General features: G+C 37.4%; 1 protein-coding gene across 4 annotated transcripts in view; it reads right to left on the bottom strand.

Moving 5' to 3' along the window:
- The window catches only part of FYB1 (FYN binding protein 1), a 162093-nt gene that overhangs the window by 19463 nt on the left and 124187 nt on the right, over nt 1–18443 (bottom strand). For 3 of the 4 annotated variants that reach the window (XM_042951553.1, XM_042951544.1, XM_042951571.1), the window contains exons 4-13: nt 18374–18420; nt 16135–16154; nt 15658–15692; nt 14566–14686; nt 10490–10649; nt 9861–10005; nt 4660–4682; nt 3578–3644; nt 2656–2793; nt 1137–1162 (exon numbers count right to left, since the gene is read on the bottom strand). In XM_042951553.1, the coding sequence (XP_042807487.1) occupies nt 1137–1162; nt 2656–2793; nt 3578–3644; nt 4660–4682; nt 9861–10005; nt 10490–10649; nt 14566–14686; nt 15658–15692; nt 16135–16154; nt 18374–18420 (782 nt within the window). The remainder of the gene's footprint in view (nt 1–1136; nt 1163–2655; nt 2794–3577; nt 3645–4659; nt 4683–9860; nt 10006–10489; nt 10650–14565; nt 14687–15657; nt 15693–16134; nt 16155–18373; nt 18421–18443) is intronic. The other variant, XM_042951564.1, reaches the window with a different exon arrangement.

Genomic DNA, 18443 nt, shown 5'->3' with positions numbered 1-18443 from the left:
CTGAAACAGGCTCCAGGCTCTGAGCTGTCAGCACAGAGCCCCGACGTGAGATCATGACCTGAGCCGAAGTCGGACGCTTAACCGACCAAGTCACCCAGGTGCCCCACTTGAATGCTTTTTGAAAATTATACATTAAGATATAAGCTCATTATTAGCTATTGATCAACTTTTATTAGTGCCTTGCATACTTTCATATTGACAACTGAACACGAGGTCAGATAACCAGTTTGGAAAAAGAGATTATCTGTGTATTTAGTTTTCTCTTTCAATTTATTTATAAATTCAAATAAACTTTTTGAAAGACCCTGAATATTCTTTTTTTTTGTTTCTAATTTTTTTTAACATTTATTTATTTTTGAGACAGAGAGAGACAGAGCATGAATGGGGGAGGGGCAGAGAGAGAGGGAGACACAGAATCGGAAGCAGGCTCCAGGCTCTGAGCCATCAGCCTAGAGCCTGACGCCGGGCTCGAACTCACGGACCGCAAGATCATGACCTGAGCTGAAGTTGGACGCTCAACCGACTGAGCCACCCAGGCGCCCCAAGCCCCTGAATATTCTTATGAGACATTTTATTTTGTTCAAAGTGAATTTAAGAAAAATCTTTTAAAGTTCTGTCTCAGATCTTTAAATTAAAAAAATAAGCTGACGGAAACTGTACAAAGAAGAAACTGTTTTATATTTAGCAGTGGAAGAATTTCCAAATACAATATAAATGATACATTTAAAAAAAATCAAAGAAATTTGGATTTAGAAGGGCCTTGGTGGCATATAATCTGGTATATTTTTAGAAATCATTGCACAGAGGCCCAATATATCAAGCTCTACTGAATTGGGGTGGATAAGAGATGGGAAATATCGATGTCCATCCCTGCCCACTTGTTTATTTCTCCTTCGTGACCCCTATGACTGGGTGAACTGTTTAAAAACCATCAAGATGAAAAATTCTCCTCTTCCCACTCTTTCACTGTTGAAGAACTGTGGAACAGTTACTTGACAGCTTTACACAAGTTATTTTTTCCAGAGTCAGAACTTTAATCCAGACACCATGACTATATCCAGTGCCTTCCCACCACCCTATCTGCAAAAAAAAAAAAAAAAAAGATATAAAATATATACTTAATTTTTGTTACTTACCCAATTGTTTAGGAGGAGCAGGAAAACTGGAAAGAAAATGAGAACACAATTATAATCAGACCAATCTAAACACAGAAATTGAGTCCTTTATCTAGGGATAGGCCTGAACAAGTAATAGCCCGGAGGCTTATAAAGGCCAATTAATCCATTGACTATCATTCCTTTCTCATCCTCCATTTTTCCACAGAGTTTCAGTTTCTGTCCATCAATTTGGAATTTCATGAGACTTTTTGTTTTTAAACTCCAATGGTGGCCAAAAAAGTCAACAGTCAAGACATTCAGTGGTTTATTTTGCCCATGGCCATTGGACCAGTATTTTCAGATTTGTCCTATGGGGTTTGGGCATATTATCACATCAGAGTAAAATAAATGGACTCAGTGTTTTGGAGTCATCGTGGCATAGCTCAGGCCAAAAGCTTTTACTTGACTAAAGGAGTAGAAATAGAGAGCTGAAATCAACAAAGGTCATAGGACTCTTTGCATGACTACGTTTTCCCAATATATGTACCCAAACAGGAGAATGGTGAATAAGAGAGGAATATCCACCAAAACTACAGAGGGGGAGCTTATTAATAGAAGTGATCCTAATAGAAATTAGGACTGGGTGGCATTTAGTTGCAAAAGAAAAAGACCTTTGCTTTTATTACTTTTTGAACTTTAAACACACACATAAACACACATTATTGGCAGAATGGTGCACAGTTACACTGAAGTGTGAGAGGTCATTAGTTCAGATGATTTAAAATCAAAATTAGGAATGTGCAGGTGGAGCAGGAAAAATAATCTCTGCTTTTATTTCTAAGTAATGTCTGCATTTGAATAATTCTGCATCGAGAGGATTTATTAAAAAAAAGAGGATTTGTTATGTTTACTTATAATTTTGAGTGTCCTGTTCACTAACTGTTGTTTTAGGTTTCACAAAAGAGTTTATAATGAGGAATTCTATGTGGAATTAATATTTTAGAAGGACTGTAATGAAATATGGAGACTCTAAATTTAACTACAAACACTTTAAATACTGTATTTAGAGAAAAGAAATTCCAAATTGCATCCTTATTTCCAGAAAACTAATTTTTAAAAGAGAATGTATATTTTGAAGAGTAGTCACTATATTATATAACGTGGCATTGGAATTGTGAGCTTTTAGATATGACGCTGCAGTTAAAAAAAAGTCCTACTCAAAGGAGTGTATGTGTATGAGTGTGTGTGTGTGTGTGTGTGTGTGTGTGTGTGTGTGTGGTGTGTGTGTTCATTTGTGTGTCTTATCTGTGCATGTTTGTAGGGAAAGCAAAATATATCTTTGAACCATATGACAATTTTTGAAGACTTTGTGCTCTTCTGTAAATGTCTGAGTGTAAGGGTGACACAGTAAATAAGGCTCAGATGACTAATGGAAAATAACACTGAAATCACTTAAGCCTGTCAGAATTTGGTTATTGGTTATAAAAAATTAGTAGCATTTGATTAAATTAATATTAGTGTAGTTATTGTGCACTGGATTTGTTTGGTTGACTCTTACGATGAACCTTCATTATTGTCTGACTCAGAGACTTTAGGTTTCTCTCGTATACTTTTCTTTTTGTCATCTTTTCCCTTTAACATCTTCAAAATCCCCCAGGACCACGAATTACTCTTCTCTTCAACCTGTAGTGTGGAGCTTAGGAGCATGCAGGCATTGATCAGAATGGAATAATCAGCGGAACACGAAGACATTGGGTGGACATTCAGATTTTTTATAACTATACTGCATTGATCATGCAGGCAGGAAGTTACTCATTGTAATCAACAAGATGATGCTTTCAGGTTTATAGGCCTCAGTCTTTGAATACTGCTGCTGCTAGGTTAAGTAGTAGGTAAGTTACTTTTTTTCTATTTAGTGAAATTTCTTTTAGTTTTAAAATAGAAAGCTAAGTCAAAATTAAGTTTTAGACATCAATTTTGCTTTACGTTATGTTTAAAATTAAGTAATTAACAGATCTTAAAATTTAAAATACGCCATTATAAAAGTTTAAGCAAGTACAGAATTAAGTCTTATACTGGTTTTGCCACAGAAAGCAGATGGTCTCAGTGCATTTGGATTGCCTGTAACTATGATAATTATATGGAGGATAGCCATGCATCAGATAAGCTCTCCAGAGATTACTGATTGATAAATAAATGATTGGGAAGAGTTTCAAAAAGAATCTACAGCATTGGTAATTCTTTATTCCTTTTTCATTTCTCTTTTTTTGTTGGGGTTCTTTCAAACAATATACCACTTCATCTGAAGTCTTGTGCAATTATACTTTCTGACTTAGGACTGCTATTAATTAAACATTCAAATAATTTTTGGTGTTATAATAAGGAACACTATATTTTGCTTTTTATTCTAACCAGAAATCAACATTAAATTTCAGTGTATCCAAAAATTTACAAGGAAGCAATTCACTGATTATTCTTACCCATCATCAGTATCTTCCTCTTCGATCCCATCGTAAATATCATCATCTGGGGGAGGTGGGAACATCCCTTCATGTGGATTGGCCAAGGGGAGAGAATCTTGTGTTAATTTTATAATTTTGTCAGGTAATAGTCACTCAAATTTGATAGTAAATCCGCCTTATTTAACTGCAGAAAACGTTTCTTAATAACCATGTAACTAAAAAATAACTTTATGTTCCTATTCTCACATAGATAGTAGGTAAATGAATTTTTTTGTTGAATATTTTTAAAGGAATTCTTAGAGATGAAATTTAGTGAATGTAGAAAGAGTGCCGAGCTTTGGAGATAAAAGGGATGGGGAAGAATAAATATGAGAAAAAAATTAAATTGAATAGAGTGTAGAGTTAAATACTGTGGAAAAGAGGAGGGAGGAGGCGATAAGAAAATTTTAATTAATAGTGAGGAGACATTCAGGAAAATATACTGATCAAGATATAAGTGAGGGAAAACAAATAGAATGAAAGGTGAATTTGTGAATATTGGTAGTAGCTCTGGTTCATTTAATCAGAGTGATATTTTAAGGGCTAAACCCTTTGTTGTAAACCCTTAGGAACCTTGCTGTTTGACAAATATTTATTTAACAAGTGTTTATTGAATACCTCCTCAATGCAGAAATATGTACAAAGAACTTGAAATCTGACTTTTAGGATGAGTATTTTAGCACTGTAAATTAGTGCTAAAGGTATTAGTAAAATATCTTTATTTTGGTGATGAGCAAATGAGGAGTCTTTATACGTTATCATCCAAATAAGGATACTTCTGAAAGTGAAGGGGGACGCTATTAATAACTGTGCTCAGACAACTGGCATAAATTAAGATTGCCCTGGGCACGCTGGAAATGGAGTCACCCCATGACCCATAACAAACTTCGAAGAGAGAAGTGACTTGGTTAGGGTCACTCAGTGACCAGGACTGGAATCCAGGTCATTGGCTTCCAGTCCAGTGGTCTCTCTACCACTTAAAGATCTTCTTCATTATTTGCAGACAAAAGCATCTTGTAGTGATGACTCGAAGAAACTGCTGATAAAAGTTTGTGGCTTACCTCCACTTCCACTCTGACTGTGGCTAGGAAAAAAAAATAAATTAAATTAGCATATGAATTATGTAGCTATTGGGAAGAGAAGTACATGTATTGAACAGTTATACAAAAGAGAAATAACATTGCAGTTAAAAGTTACCAGAATGTTTTATGTGAAGAGGAAGAGACATTGTTCCTTATCACAATAGATGAGTAGTAACGAGGCAAAAACAAAACAAAACAAAACAAACCTAATAAGGATCAGATGAGTACTACATAAAGTTTTCAAAACAATGTTAATGTTTGCTTCTAACATTTCCCATGAGGTAGTTTTTAGCTTATACTTTATTGCACCATTCCGTACATGGATAGATTTATGAAAAACAACCAACCAACCAACAGTATTATTCCAGGAATCATACAAAGCCATTAGTTTTTTAATGCTTTTTATATTTTACTTATTTTGAAAAAGCGAGAAACAGCATGGAGGAGGGACAGAGAGAGGGAGAGAGAATCCCAAGCAGGCTTCATGCTATCAGTGCAGAGCCGGATGTGGGGTTCAAACTCCCCTCACAAACTGTGAGATCATGACCTGAGCTGAAATCAAGAATCAGATACTTAACCGACTGAGCCACTCAGGCGCCAGGAACCATTATTGCATTCAATTCAATTTTCTTTTAATATGTTATCGCCAGAGCATTTAACTTTTAGCCCAGTAGCATTATATTCTTTTTTAAAGGGAGAATTTCTAAAAAAATGGAAATCTTACTCATGAAATATTATTCTTATTATTACATATAATGTGGCCCTGATTTTCTAAATTCAGATTGCCTGTACTTTTTGTTTATTTCTAGAACATTCTATATTTTCCCCATTAAAATTTTTTTGATGTTTATTTATTTTTGAGTGAGGGAGAGAAACAGAATGGGGGGGGGGGGGAGGAGCAGAGAGAGAGGGAGACACAGAATCCGAAGCAGGCTCCAAGCTCTGAGCTGTCAGCACAGAGCCCAACGTGGGGCTCAAACTCACAAACTGTGAGATCATGACCTGAGCCGGAGTTGGACAATAAACCGATGGAATAACCCAGGCACACCTATATTTTGCCTATTTTATAATCATCTATTTTCTTGCCTCAGTCTCCCACTAAAATGTGAGCTGTGCTACAGCAAAGGAAGAGTAGATTGTGAGAACTGGAAAAATCTCAGAAGCCTAGTTTAATCCCCTTGTTTTGCAGAAAGGAAATGAGAAATGGAATGACTTGACCAAACTCACTTCTAATTAACTGAAGAGCTGAGATAGGAACCTTGGTGCCCTGCCTTCCTGTATAGTGTTGTTTTGTCTATACCTCACTGCACTCCCTGTAAGCACCATTTTCGACCTTTGGATAATCTGCCTCCAACAGGTATCAGTCTGATATTACAACCATACATTATTAATTATACACTCATATCTGATTCTTCAATCTTAAGGTCAGAGTAAAGGAAATTGGCCTGACACAGATCTATGGGTTAATTTAGAAATAAAACCTGCCCTTACTAATGGAACTCTGTAGCAAAGCATGCTATAAATGTCCTAATATATAAATAAGGAGTTGATTTTTGATGAAGTTTAAGTATATTCTCCACTTGCTTGCATACTGTTTTCGCATTCATTTTGTCTGACACTTCCCTTTGAGCATGAAGCAAGCAGTCAGGATTATGCGAAAACTTGCAGTTTTGGTTGGCTGCCACTCCTGGCAAATAGAATTCATCCTGGACAATGAATACCAATCTCATACCAATCCCCAAAGAACAGGGTTTTAATAATCAGGAGCAAAGCTGCCGCACATCATTTTCTTTTTAGAGCAATTCTTCAATTTCCCAGACTTGTCTGTTTGGAATTCAAAGCACTTACCAGCTGAAGTGGAGGTAAGGAGAGGAGAGGGTGAGAAAGAAGGGAAGAAAACAGGGGAAGGAGAAATGCAAGGAAAAAGGTTGGGGAGCAGGCAGAGAAGCAAGCTTGTCACATGATGGGGAAGTATGTGTGTGTGTAATTTCCTTTTCTTCAAGGCCTCGTTAGTTATTACAGAAATTGCTTTAGTTGAGAAAAAAAGGAGAAAGACAGCGGTCGGGACCTGTGTTTCTAAGCCTCTTGTCTGCTCACAGAGTCTGAAGTTCGAAGTCAGTTCCCCCTTCTTTGGAGGAATAAGGGAGAGCAGGGTGCGGGGACCAAGGGGGCTTCTGGAGAAGGGGAAAGAGGGGATGGTGCTTTCTCCAACTCTAGCTGGGGCAGCTCCCGGCTGTCCTCAGCATCTTTCCTTGTTCTACTGAGGACAAAGGCTGTTCTGTTGTGAGATCTCACAGGGAACAGCTGTAGCTTCAAAAAAAGAAAAAAAACACTTGTGTTTTCATTTTCTCTTCTTTCGTTTTCTTATTAAATATGCATACGGGGGTGGCGCCTGGGTGGCTCAGTCAGTTAAGCATCCGACTTTGGCTCAGGTCGTGATCTCACCGTCCGTGAGTTCGAGCCCCGCATCAGGCTCTGTGCTGAGAGCTCAGAGCTTGGAGCCTGTTTCAGATTCTGTGTCTCCCTCTCTCTGCCCCTTCCCGCTCATGCCCTGTCTGTCTCTGTCTCTCAAAAATGAATAAACGTTAAAAAAATTAAAAAAATATGCATACTGGCTGCAAGATGCTAGTATATTCTCTGGGGCTATATTTGTTTAAGATATTGAACATTAAAACCATGTACCTCCTCCAGCTCCATTTCATTAAATGGAAGATTCTTTTTCTGCTGCATGCTTACTAATCAGAGCATGTTTAAGAGTTGTTGTCTGTATGGACTCGATACAATGGAAAAAGTAATAGTATTAATTAGGGGAAATAGTTGCCACTTACAGTTAAATAATATTTCATTTTAAGAACATCACCCCTTTTCACGGATTTATTATTTTTTCTTGAGTTTGTATATCATAAATATGTATTTATTAATATTACTGGGGTTCTTTACTCTCAAAATATGAGAATTTTTTTAAATAAATAAAGCTAAAGTATATACATTGATAACAGACATGGAATGACATACGCATGTACAGGAAATTTTGTACGTCTCAGAATATGGCCTTTTAAAACTTTGACCTCAAAACTGGCATTTACAAACCCCTACACTAGGTCAGAGTATTTCTGATTACTAGAGCCAATTTATGATCTGTAAACTCCAGGGCACACGTGGCATGTTTTGATATGTGTTGCATAATTTATGGAGTATTTATTAAATGTACCACAAATTGTGCAACATATATCAAAACATGTTGAGAAGACATTGCAGGTCTATTTAGAAAGACAAAACTGCCAGAAAGCAACATGACAAATTTAACTGATGACATGAAGTGAGCAACTACAGGAAGGAAATGGAATTCTTCCTACATTTTATAAGTATATTACTATTTTGATCATTTCACATTTTAAAAATGTTTGATAATTGAAGCATTTTTTTTTGAACTTTGAGTTATGAAGAATGCAGACCCATTTTTACCCAAGTGAAGAGCTAGCCCAGATTGTGTGTTTTGAGATCACAGTGGATGTTTCCCAATTCTACAAAATGGGCACAGAAAACAAGGATTCTTACGTGGGCTGGAGATTTTCATCTTCCTTTACCTTCAGCTTGAAGGGGTTATGGATTTACCAAGAAAAGGGAGATATTGGAGGGAGGAAGGAATGAAAGAAGGAAAATGGAAAAGCAAGAAGAAGAAGAAGGGACAGGGAAGACCAGAGCTGGGAAAAGGAGCCAGAGAAGGAGGGATGGAGAAAGGCAGTTGAGGAACTGAGAAGGGAAAAGACGGGAAGAAAAAGTGCATGGGAGATAGCCAATCTCCCCTCCTGCCTCCTCCAGTAAGGATGTCTTGTGTTCGTCTGCCCCAGGAAGACGTTCCCATAATTCCTACAGGGAAGGCCATTCCAATCTACTGGAATGAATGGTCCAGGAAAAATAAATTGGACCCTTTGCTGATTCACAGCGATCACAGAGAATTGAGCTTTTGCTTTTTATGTTTAAAATTTCCTTTTTAAATGTTTATGTATTTATATTTTTTTGAAAGAGAGAGAGAGAGAGAGAGAGAGCATAAGCAGGGGACGGGCAGAGAGAGGGGGAGACACAGAATCCGAAGCAGACTCCAGGCTCTGAGCTGTCAGCACAGAGCCCGTCGTGGGGCTCAAAGTCAGGAACCATGAGATTATGACCTGAGTCGAAGTTGGCCGCTCAACCGACTAAGCCACCCAGGCACCCCTTACGTTTTTACGTTTAAAGAGCAAAGTAGGGGGGTGCCTGGGTGGCTTAGTTGGTTAAGCGTCCGACTTCGGCTCAGGTCACGATCTTAGGGTTCATGGGTTTGTGCCCCGCACTGGGGCTCTGTGCTGACAGCTCAGACCTGGAGCCTGCTTCTGATTCTGTGTCTCCCTCTCTCTCTCTGCCCCTCCCCTGCTCATGCTGTCTCTCTCTGTCTCTCAAAAATAAATAAATGCAAAAAACGTTTTTTTAAAAATAAAGAGCAAAGTAGAGCTGTATTAAAATTCATTCTTTTTTCTGTTATGTTTTCAAATAAGAACAACAAATACATTTAGACTCAGAGATTTCAGAGCAAAAATTTTTATATTTTTAGAGCTGAATTTTATATCTCATGCTTCATGTTTTTATGAAATCATATTTACTTTAGGCATAGCCCTAAGATCAAATCAGAATGATTATTATTAAACAGCATTTTGGAATGCTAACACATTTGGCAAGACCTGGCAAATGGACTATTCTTTTTTAAGTAGTATTTGATACATACAACCAAAGAGTAAAGTAAAAGACTACAGAGTTTTAAATTTTTTTAAATATTTATTTATTTCTGAGACAGAGACAGAGCATGAGCAGGGGAGGGACAGAGAGAGAGGGAGACACAGAACCAGAAGAAGGCTCCAGACTCTGAGCTGTCAGCACAGAGCCCAACGCGGGGCTCGAACTCACAAACCATGAGATCATGACCTGAGCCAAAGTCGGTCGCTCAACCGACTGAGCCACCCAGGCGCTCCAAGACTACAGAGTTTTAAATGACCTTTCACCCCTATTGGAATACCTGTAGCTGTAAAATGGTATTCAGGGATAGCAAGCAGTAAGAGACACGGAAGGTAAAATTTTAGGATCTTAAAATACATCATCTCTGACGAGCCAGCAGTCTGATGTGTTTTACAATTTGTATTTGTCCATACCTGCTAATATCATCCTGCTCTGCGACATCATCATATACCTCCTGGTCATCTCCAATTGGTCTTGATGAAAGAGCACCGAGAGAACTTTTCTTCAGCCTCAGGGAGTCATAGTCAATCTCCACGGCAGTTGTTTTAATATAGCCATCTACCGAGAGGAAGAAGGATTTATTGTCAGGCAACTGTAGTTTCAATATCTCAGAGTTGTAGACAGAATATCAATTGCACATTCTGCACATCTTTCCCTTCATTTCTTTGCTTGCACTCCTGATTTATAGACTTCCGACGCAGACACATTTGACTGGACTTCGTCAGTCTTATGCTGTTGTGGTTTGGGATAAGCCTAGAGTCTATTTTAAAGATTCCACAGTGACTCACAGGACTCATTTTTTCACCTTTTAACATCAGTGAGGAAACCAATGCCCTTTGTTTCTCCTTGGAATAAAACAAATATTTACACTGTTCCCCAGTAAAAAGACAATGCAGATGAAATGAAGATATGTCAATGTCATTTTCAATCTTCCTATTTTTGTCCACCCTGTAAAATACTCCTAACTTAACAGAATGTCTTAAAAAAAGAAAACAACAACAACAACAACATTTGGAGATGTCATAGGAAAATTTGTACTCACATGACCCCCTGGCGGTTCTGCCCAGCCATTTTCCTTCAGGGTTGTCTGTGATGCGGATTATTTCAATTTGCTCTCCTTGCTTGAAGCTCAGTTCATTCTTTCCTCCTTTGACATCACAGCAAGCTTTTGCTTGATGGATGACTTGAATAGGGCCTGTTAGCTGCAAAGAAGGGGGGACATCACAATAGGCTTCCTTACTCTTCGGAAAATCTTTTAGGAATGGAGTTTTGAAAGCAACTTGCCGACCAGCCTATTTACAACATTTATGGTTTGAATTAGACACTGAAGGTGAATATCATCTAACGAATGTTCTTATAAGACGTGGTAGGGGAAAATCACAGTGGTGAGGCAGAACCAGCAAAGAACAGGTAAGCATGTGCTTGGGGTCCAGGAGAGAGTAGCAGTCATCTGTTGACCTTAGAAATCTGTGAAAGGCTTGCAGAGGAAGCCACTAATAACGGAATACGATTTATGTAAGACAATACACACTGGATGCCATGGTTTTTATGGGATATGATGGTGGTCTGCTTGGTAGATGGAGGTTTTTCCGTGTTTGCATTGTGTAGTTATTCTGATGGTTATTTTCAGGCTTCAAACAGCAAAGGGAAGGGAAGATGGTGAGTGGTTGTGGGCTACACTTATGGGAAAAGCATTTTCTTTTCTTTCTTTCTTTCTTTCTTTCTTTCTTTCTTTCTTTCTTTCTTTCCTTCTTTCACCTTGCGGTGTTGTCTGTCTATAAACTTAGAGTAGACATTACCTGCTATAAACAAGATAACATTCTAGAAATAGCTTTGTAAATAAAAAATAGCAAACAAGTGTTATGTGAAGTTTTAACTTTTTATTTATTTTACTTTTTAAAATGTTTATCTATTTATTTTTGAGAGGGAGGGAGGGAGAGAGAGAGAGAGTACAAGCATGAGCAGGGCAGACAGAGAAAATCCCAAGCAGGCTCCACAATGTTAGCACAGAGCTCAGAGCAGGGTTCAATCCCACGAACTCGTGAGATCGTGACCTGACCAAAAATCAAGAGTTGGACACTTAACTGACTGAGCTACCCAGATGCCCCTGTTATGTGAGGTTTTTCAACTTAATATCCTGGATAGTATAGTGGTTTCTTGACAGCAGAATGCAGTACTCCTCCCTTGTCTGTGGTTACATTTTCTGGGGTTTCAGCCACCCATGGTGCACCATGGTCTAGAAACAGATGATTGCCCTTCTGGCCTATTGTCAGAAGATCAGTAGTGGCCTAATGCTATGTCATAACGCCTAAGTCATTCACCTCACTTCATCTCATCAAGTGGGAATTTTATTGTCTCACGTCATCATAAGAAGGGTGAGTGGAGGACAGTAAGATATTTTGAGAGACGCAGATGGACCACATTCAATAACTTTCACTACAGGAGAGTGTTACAATTGTTCTATTTTATTGTTAGTTATTGTTCCTTTCTTCCTGTGCCTAACTTATAAATTGAGCTTTATCATAGGTATATGTGTGTAGGAAAAAACATAGTATATATAGAGTTCAGTACTATCCATGTTTTCAGGCATCCACTGGGGATCTGGAAATGTATCCCCTTGGATAAGACGAACTACTATAATCTAGTTTAGAACATGAATCCTAAACTCCTAATCCTAAATGTGTATCTTTCCAACATAATTTCTTAGATCTTTCGATATGCAAATATGCATTGTGATTTTTGAAGTTCTGCCTCATTTTATTGAACTCATGATGCTATGAATTGTGAGACATATCATCAATTTCGTATCACTGAGAAACAGCTTAATTTAAATTATGTTACACCAGTGATGTTAAGATGCATTATTTCAGAATTTTAAAATGTGAAATATTTTATACTTTAGAATTAATGAAATATGGTGCTGTGTAACAGTTCTCACATTTAATTTCTTTAATTTTAGCATGTATTAACATTTTTGTGGAAGGAATACAGCTTGTGAAGTCCTAGTCTTTACAAACCTTGAATTCATATTTTAGTGGTATGATTTCCATACTGTATTTTTTCTTACTAAGAAATTTTATTTGAGTGAATGAGTGAAACAATGCAAAATTGATTTCTCCAAAGGAAATGCAAGAAAAAACTTCACGTAACTCTTTCAAAATTACAAAGTACCTTCCTAAAAATGTGTTATGAAAAATTTTTTAAGTTTATTTATTTATTTTGAGGGGAGGGGAGCGGCAGAGAGAGAAGGACAGAGAGAATCCCAAGCAGGCTCTGCACTGTCAGCACAGAGTCCAACATGGGGCTGTAACTCACAAACTGTGAGATCATGACCTGACCTGAAAGCAAGAGTCAGACACTTAACTGACTGAGCCATGCAGGTGCCCCTGTTATGAAGACTTTTTTTAAGAAATTAATTTTTCATATTTGCCACTTGGAATATATGAACATTGGTACCCATACGTCTGTATGAGTTAAATGTCTTAACATTCATATTTATTCATACCTAATTTTACTTATATATAGTAGGCTTTTTCAAAATTTAATGAGAACTTTGGTAGATGTAGTGCCTTATGTACGTTATTTTATTTAATTCCACAACAAACTTTCAGGAGAGATACCATTTATTCTAAGAATAAGAATCTGAGATTCAAAGACATAAGAATCTAAGATTTAAACAAGTTTAATAATATGCCCACAATCACATAATTCACATGTACAACTGGATTTTGAATCCACATCTGTCCACTTGACTCTAAGCTGCTTTATGTTTTTCTTGCACCATGCTGTTGAACCTTTCTTTTTTTTTTTTTTTTAATTTTTTTTAACATCTATTTATTTTTGAGACAGAGAGAGACAAAGCATGAACGGGGGAGGGTCAGAGAGAGAGGGAGACACAGAATCTGAAACAGGCTCCAGGCTCTGAGCGGTCAGCACAGAGCCTGACGCGGGGCTCGAACTCATGCACCGCGAGATCATGACCTGAGCCGAAGTCAGACGCTCAACTGACTGAGCCACCCAGGCGCCCCGAACCTTTCTTTTAATACAACAAATATACTGGGGAGTTATATAGAAATCAAAATTTTTATAGCTGAAACCATATATTAAATGTTCCAGGGGAATTAAATGTTTAAAAGAACGTTGACATGAGTCTTTTTTATAGTGAAGAATAGTTCGGTAATACAGTCACCTTATGTATAGCTGACACACCAGACCCATGCCAGATGGGCCATATCATCAAAGACAGTGTAGACAAAAGAGGATAGCCTACAAGCTTAGTGATGGTGGTAGAAATTTGAAATCAGGGGTCCGAAAAGAGAGAGGTCAGAAATCTAGGTGGGAAAAGAGGGATGGGAAATAGCGGGTATCAGAAGTCAACAAGTACATAAGCTAGAAATAAAGGCAAAAATGTAAGTCAGGTCTAGATACCAGCAGTGGGAGTAGTTCATAGAAACTTTATTCTGAGACAGGTCTGATTCATCCAGAGACATTTACGTCCCTTATACCATTGTGATACCTGCCTCAAGGATTCTTACGTGTGTGGTCCAAGCTCATAGTATAAGTAGGTTAATAACAAATATGAAATCTTGAGAGCCAAGAAGCGTTTGAGCAATGAGTATTCACTCACTCAATCAACAGAAAATTTCCTGGGTGCCCACTAATCATAAGCCACCATATTTTATCATATTACATTTTTAGTGCAGGGATAAGGAGGCATATTGGGTAAGATAATTACTGTTGTGAAGATAGTTACTTTTTAAAATTTTTTTTAACGTTTTATTTATTTATTTTTGAGACAGAGAGAGAGACAGAGCATGAACAGGGGAGGGGCAGAGAGAGAGGGAGACACAGAATCCAAAGCAGGCTCCAGGCTCTGAGCCATCAGCCCAGAGCCCGACGCGGGGCTCGAACTCATGGACCGCGAGATCGTGACCTGAGCTGAAGTCAGACGCTTAACCGACTGAGCCACCCAGGCGCCCCAAGTAGTTACTTTTTAAGGAAACAATAACTAAGTAATTCTCCCACCATGTAAGTTTTCAAGAATGGTGTGGTGTCCCTTTTGCGTGAAAATCCTAGAGAGATCACTCTTTTTTTACCCATCAGCAAGCAAGCTCTTACTTTAAATTTCTTCTTTATTTCTTGTTCTTTCTTTTCTCGCTCTTTCTGTTCCTTTTTCTCCAGTTCTAATCTCTTCTTTTCCTCCTTTTCCCTTTTTTTCTCTCTTTCTTTCGTTGCTTCTCTGTGGATAAAAATTGTTAAGTTGTTTTGGCACTTGCGAGCATTGATGTGTTATGGCTCACATATCCAGGAGACAGTATCTCAAGTATAGACGAAGGTGAAAAGCCAGGAGTTGTCAAAATTACTGAGCGTGTGAGATTGTTCTTAAAACCAGTAGGAGGCATACAAGTGGGGATACCTGCCAAAGGCTCTGTTTCCACTTACACCCTGTGCCAGCAAGCGGAAGACACTGCGTATATATAAAGACCCTGTTCTTTCTGCATATGGGCATGAATAGAATTGATCTCTGCCCCCCCCCCCCCCCCCCCCCCTTCACGTGCATGCACTCCCAGGTACAGGGCATGCACATGGACATACATGCAAACCTTAGCTCAGAAACTTTAGTGAGAATTCATTGCTTAAGAACTAGGTAGAGCAAATTAAGATATTTGAATCAACAAGAGAGAAAATAACATATTTCTTTCTCCTTTCACTCATTTTCCAAGAAATTTCTTAGTCCTGGGCTATGGGGAAGCCTGTTTTGGAGCTATTCTTTTAAACATCTTTCTGCTGTAGCAGGTTGACACTTTGTCATCTGATGCTGTGGTAAATTATTTCTCAGAGCACCCTGGTGAGGTGGAGCACTGCCTCGATGGGGGAGTTGTAACATACAAATGAATTCATTTGCCCAAGGACACACTGAGAACAAGAAATACAGATTCCTAGCTCCGTGATTCCCTGCCTGTGGTCTATCCAGTAGCTGCAAGTCTCTGGCCTCTCACAGAACAACATTTTTAAGAGTCTTCCATGAAATTCTTAGGCAAATAAAGAATCTTTAGTCCTTTGTATTGAAATAAAGGTTATCATTATATGCCAGTCATTTGAACAATAAAGCTTTTTCCCCTTAGTGTTGAATATCCATCTATTCTCCCTCATACAAATCATAATATTCATTTTAGGCAGAAAAATCACGGTAAAAAATGTAACCCATACATGTCTTCATAGGTTTCTCCTTCACTGTCTTGTTCCTGCCAAGAAAAACATTAATAATGATTAATTTTAATTCCTAAAAAAGGGAACATACACATATTACATTGATCAAATACGTAGTAAAACAATCATAAATGTAAGTGTATGTAAATTTGTCTTGCTTAAAATATTTTTTCCCTTAAAGAGATACACTGGAAAAGTAAGCACAAAAAGATCTTATTTTATATTCTGCTATATAATTCAGATGTCCAGCCAGACTTAAGTTTACGTTCAGTGCTAAAAAATTACTGTGAGTCAATGTAATGTTTGGTGTTTAATGTCCCAAGAATTTTAGATGAAGTAATATTATAAATTGAAAAATATCATTATTACCCATAACAATTTTGATTTGCTGGTTTATATCAATAGAACATAAATCACAGGAATGGTTAAATATTTTAGTTAAGCAATATAATATAAGAAGGGGGAAAAAAAACTGACCTCATCTAGGTTTCCAGTACCTAAAATGTTTTAAAAAAAGAATAAAATTCAATATACTTTAATTAAAAAGCAGTTTACTACAGAATTATTAGACATAATCTATCCGAAACTGTTCATAATCTAACACAACTTCTGCTCTATAAAACACATACAAGTACAAAATAGAATATGTGGTTTAGATCTTTACTATGGCCTCTTTGATACTTATAATTTAATTGTAAAACCATTTCATTGGCTTTCATAAAATAACACAAAAGCCAAAAAATAATGAAGACATTTTAACCTCTTTGTGAAAGGCATGCACATTTGCTTTTGTGGGCTAATGTGGAACAAAGGTATTACCAGAAAATCACAACTGGTTTGTTCTTTTTGACTTATTTGTTCCCAAGGATTTGTTTCCATGTATCAAGCAAATAAAGTTAATTAAGTTTTTTTTTAAACTGATAGCTTCTTCTTCTTCTTCTTCTTCTTTTTTTTTAATGTTTACTTATTTTTGAGAGAGAGAGAAAGAGAGCACAAGCAGGGGAGGGGCAGAGAGAGAGAGGGAGACACAGAATCTGCAGCAGGCTTCAGGCTCCAGGCTCTGAGCTGTCAGCACAGAGCCCAATGCAGGGCTCAAACCCACCATGAGATCATGACCTGAGCCGAAGTAGGATGGACGCTTAACCCACTGAACCATTTAGGTGCCCCAAAGTTAATTTTTTTAAAAAAGATCCTTTACTATCCAAGTGTTTAGTAGTATCACCTAATTATTAGATATTAAGACATAATCTAGAGCAACAATAATAAAAACAGTGTGGGGTTGGTACAGAAACACATAGACCAATGAAATACAGCAGAAAACTCAGAGACGGATGCATAAATTTACGTATACTCTTTCATACACATGTATTGCCCACACAAATACACACACATACGTGCATAGACATATACACACCTGTAGAGTTAATGGAATATAAAGATGGCATTAGAAGTTATTGAGAAAATGATGGATTTCGGAATATGGTAATGGGAAAAATGGTTCCCTAGGTGAGGCAATAAATCTGGATTTCTACTAATTCCTCAAAGGTGGACTGCAAATATAAGGAGAAAAGACTCAAATATAAGGGATAAAGTTCATAGAATAAAGAGGAAGATAATAGTTTTATTTTTTAGGGATAGGACTCCTTAAGTAAAACTTTAAAACAAATTACAATGCAGAGTTTAATTAATTTGATTATATCAAAATTTATTTATGTTCGGTGATGGGAAGCTTGGGTTAATTGACAATGGATAGGATGAGAGAAGATAGTTGCAATTTCTGCAACTGACATGAGATTAATATCTGAAATTCAGAGGTGCTCCTGAAAGTCAGCCGGGAAAGGATACCAACTCTAAGAAAAAAGTGGTCAAAGGATATGAAGTGGCAAGTTACAGAAGAGGAAAACACAAAGGCCAATACACAACTGAAGTACCCAGACTCAACTGCAAGCAGAGATATGAAAATGAAGTGAGATATTATTTTATACATATAAGACTCAAAACAATTGGAAAGCTAAATAATACCAGGCACTAGTGAAAGGTAGGCATCTTGGAATATTCATGCCCTGCTGATGTGAATACACACAGATGCAGCTTTTCTGGAGAGCACTCTAGTCCTAATTCCATAGTACTAGAATATTCCATGAATATTCCATAGCTTACAAACAGCCATTCCACTACTAGATATATATACTTTAAAGAAAGCCTCTTGGAGGTCCACATGGAAATACAGACCAGAATGTACACTGAATTATTATTTGTAAGTACCAGTGAACTGGAAGTAAAATGCAAATGCATAGGATACATACCATGGAGTACTATACAGTAGTTAACAAATTAAATATACATATAGCAACATGGGTGGGACCCGTAAAACATATTATGCTGAGTGTAAAAAAAAAAAGAGCAGAGTGAGTTCTAACATACTGTTTATGTAAATTCAAATATATACACACATACAACAGTATGCAAAGAATATGTACAAACAGACACACACACACATTAAATGTATTAAAATATTTGTCTCTGGTAAGGGAAGCAGAGGAAAGGGAAGGGATCATGGAGATAAAAGGGAATACACACATAAGTAAAACAAGAGAGTGGTTTTGCAGGGACCAGTGATGACAATGGCCCAATAATGATCCTATCCAAATGATTAACTCACACTTCTGTATCTGAGGTAACAAATAAATAAATAAAATATCTTTGTGCCTCTTACCATCAGAGTGCATGACACTATCTTGATTTTCTTCATTTACAGCGCTTCTGAAAACAAGAAAGAAGAAAAA

Source organism: Panthera leo, chromosome A1 (assembly GCF_018350215.1).
Source record: "Panthera leo isolate Ple1 chromosome A1, P.leo_Ple1_pat1.1, whole genome shotgun sequence".
Lineage (NCBI taxonomy): Eukaryota > Metazoa > Chordata > Mammalia > Carnivora > Felidae > Panthera > Panthera leo.
Note: the sequence above shows the minus strand (reverse complement) of the source record. Positions and strands in the feature narration are given on the sequence as shown.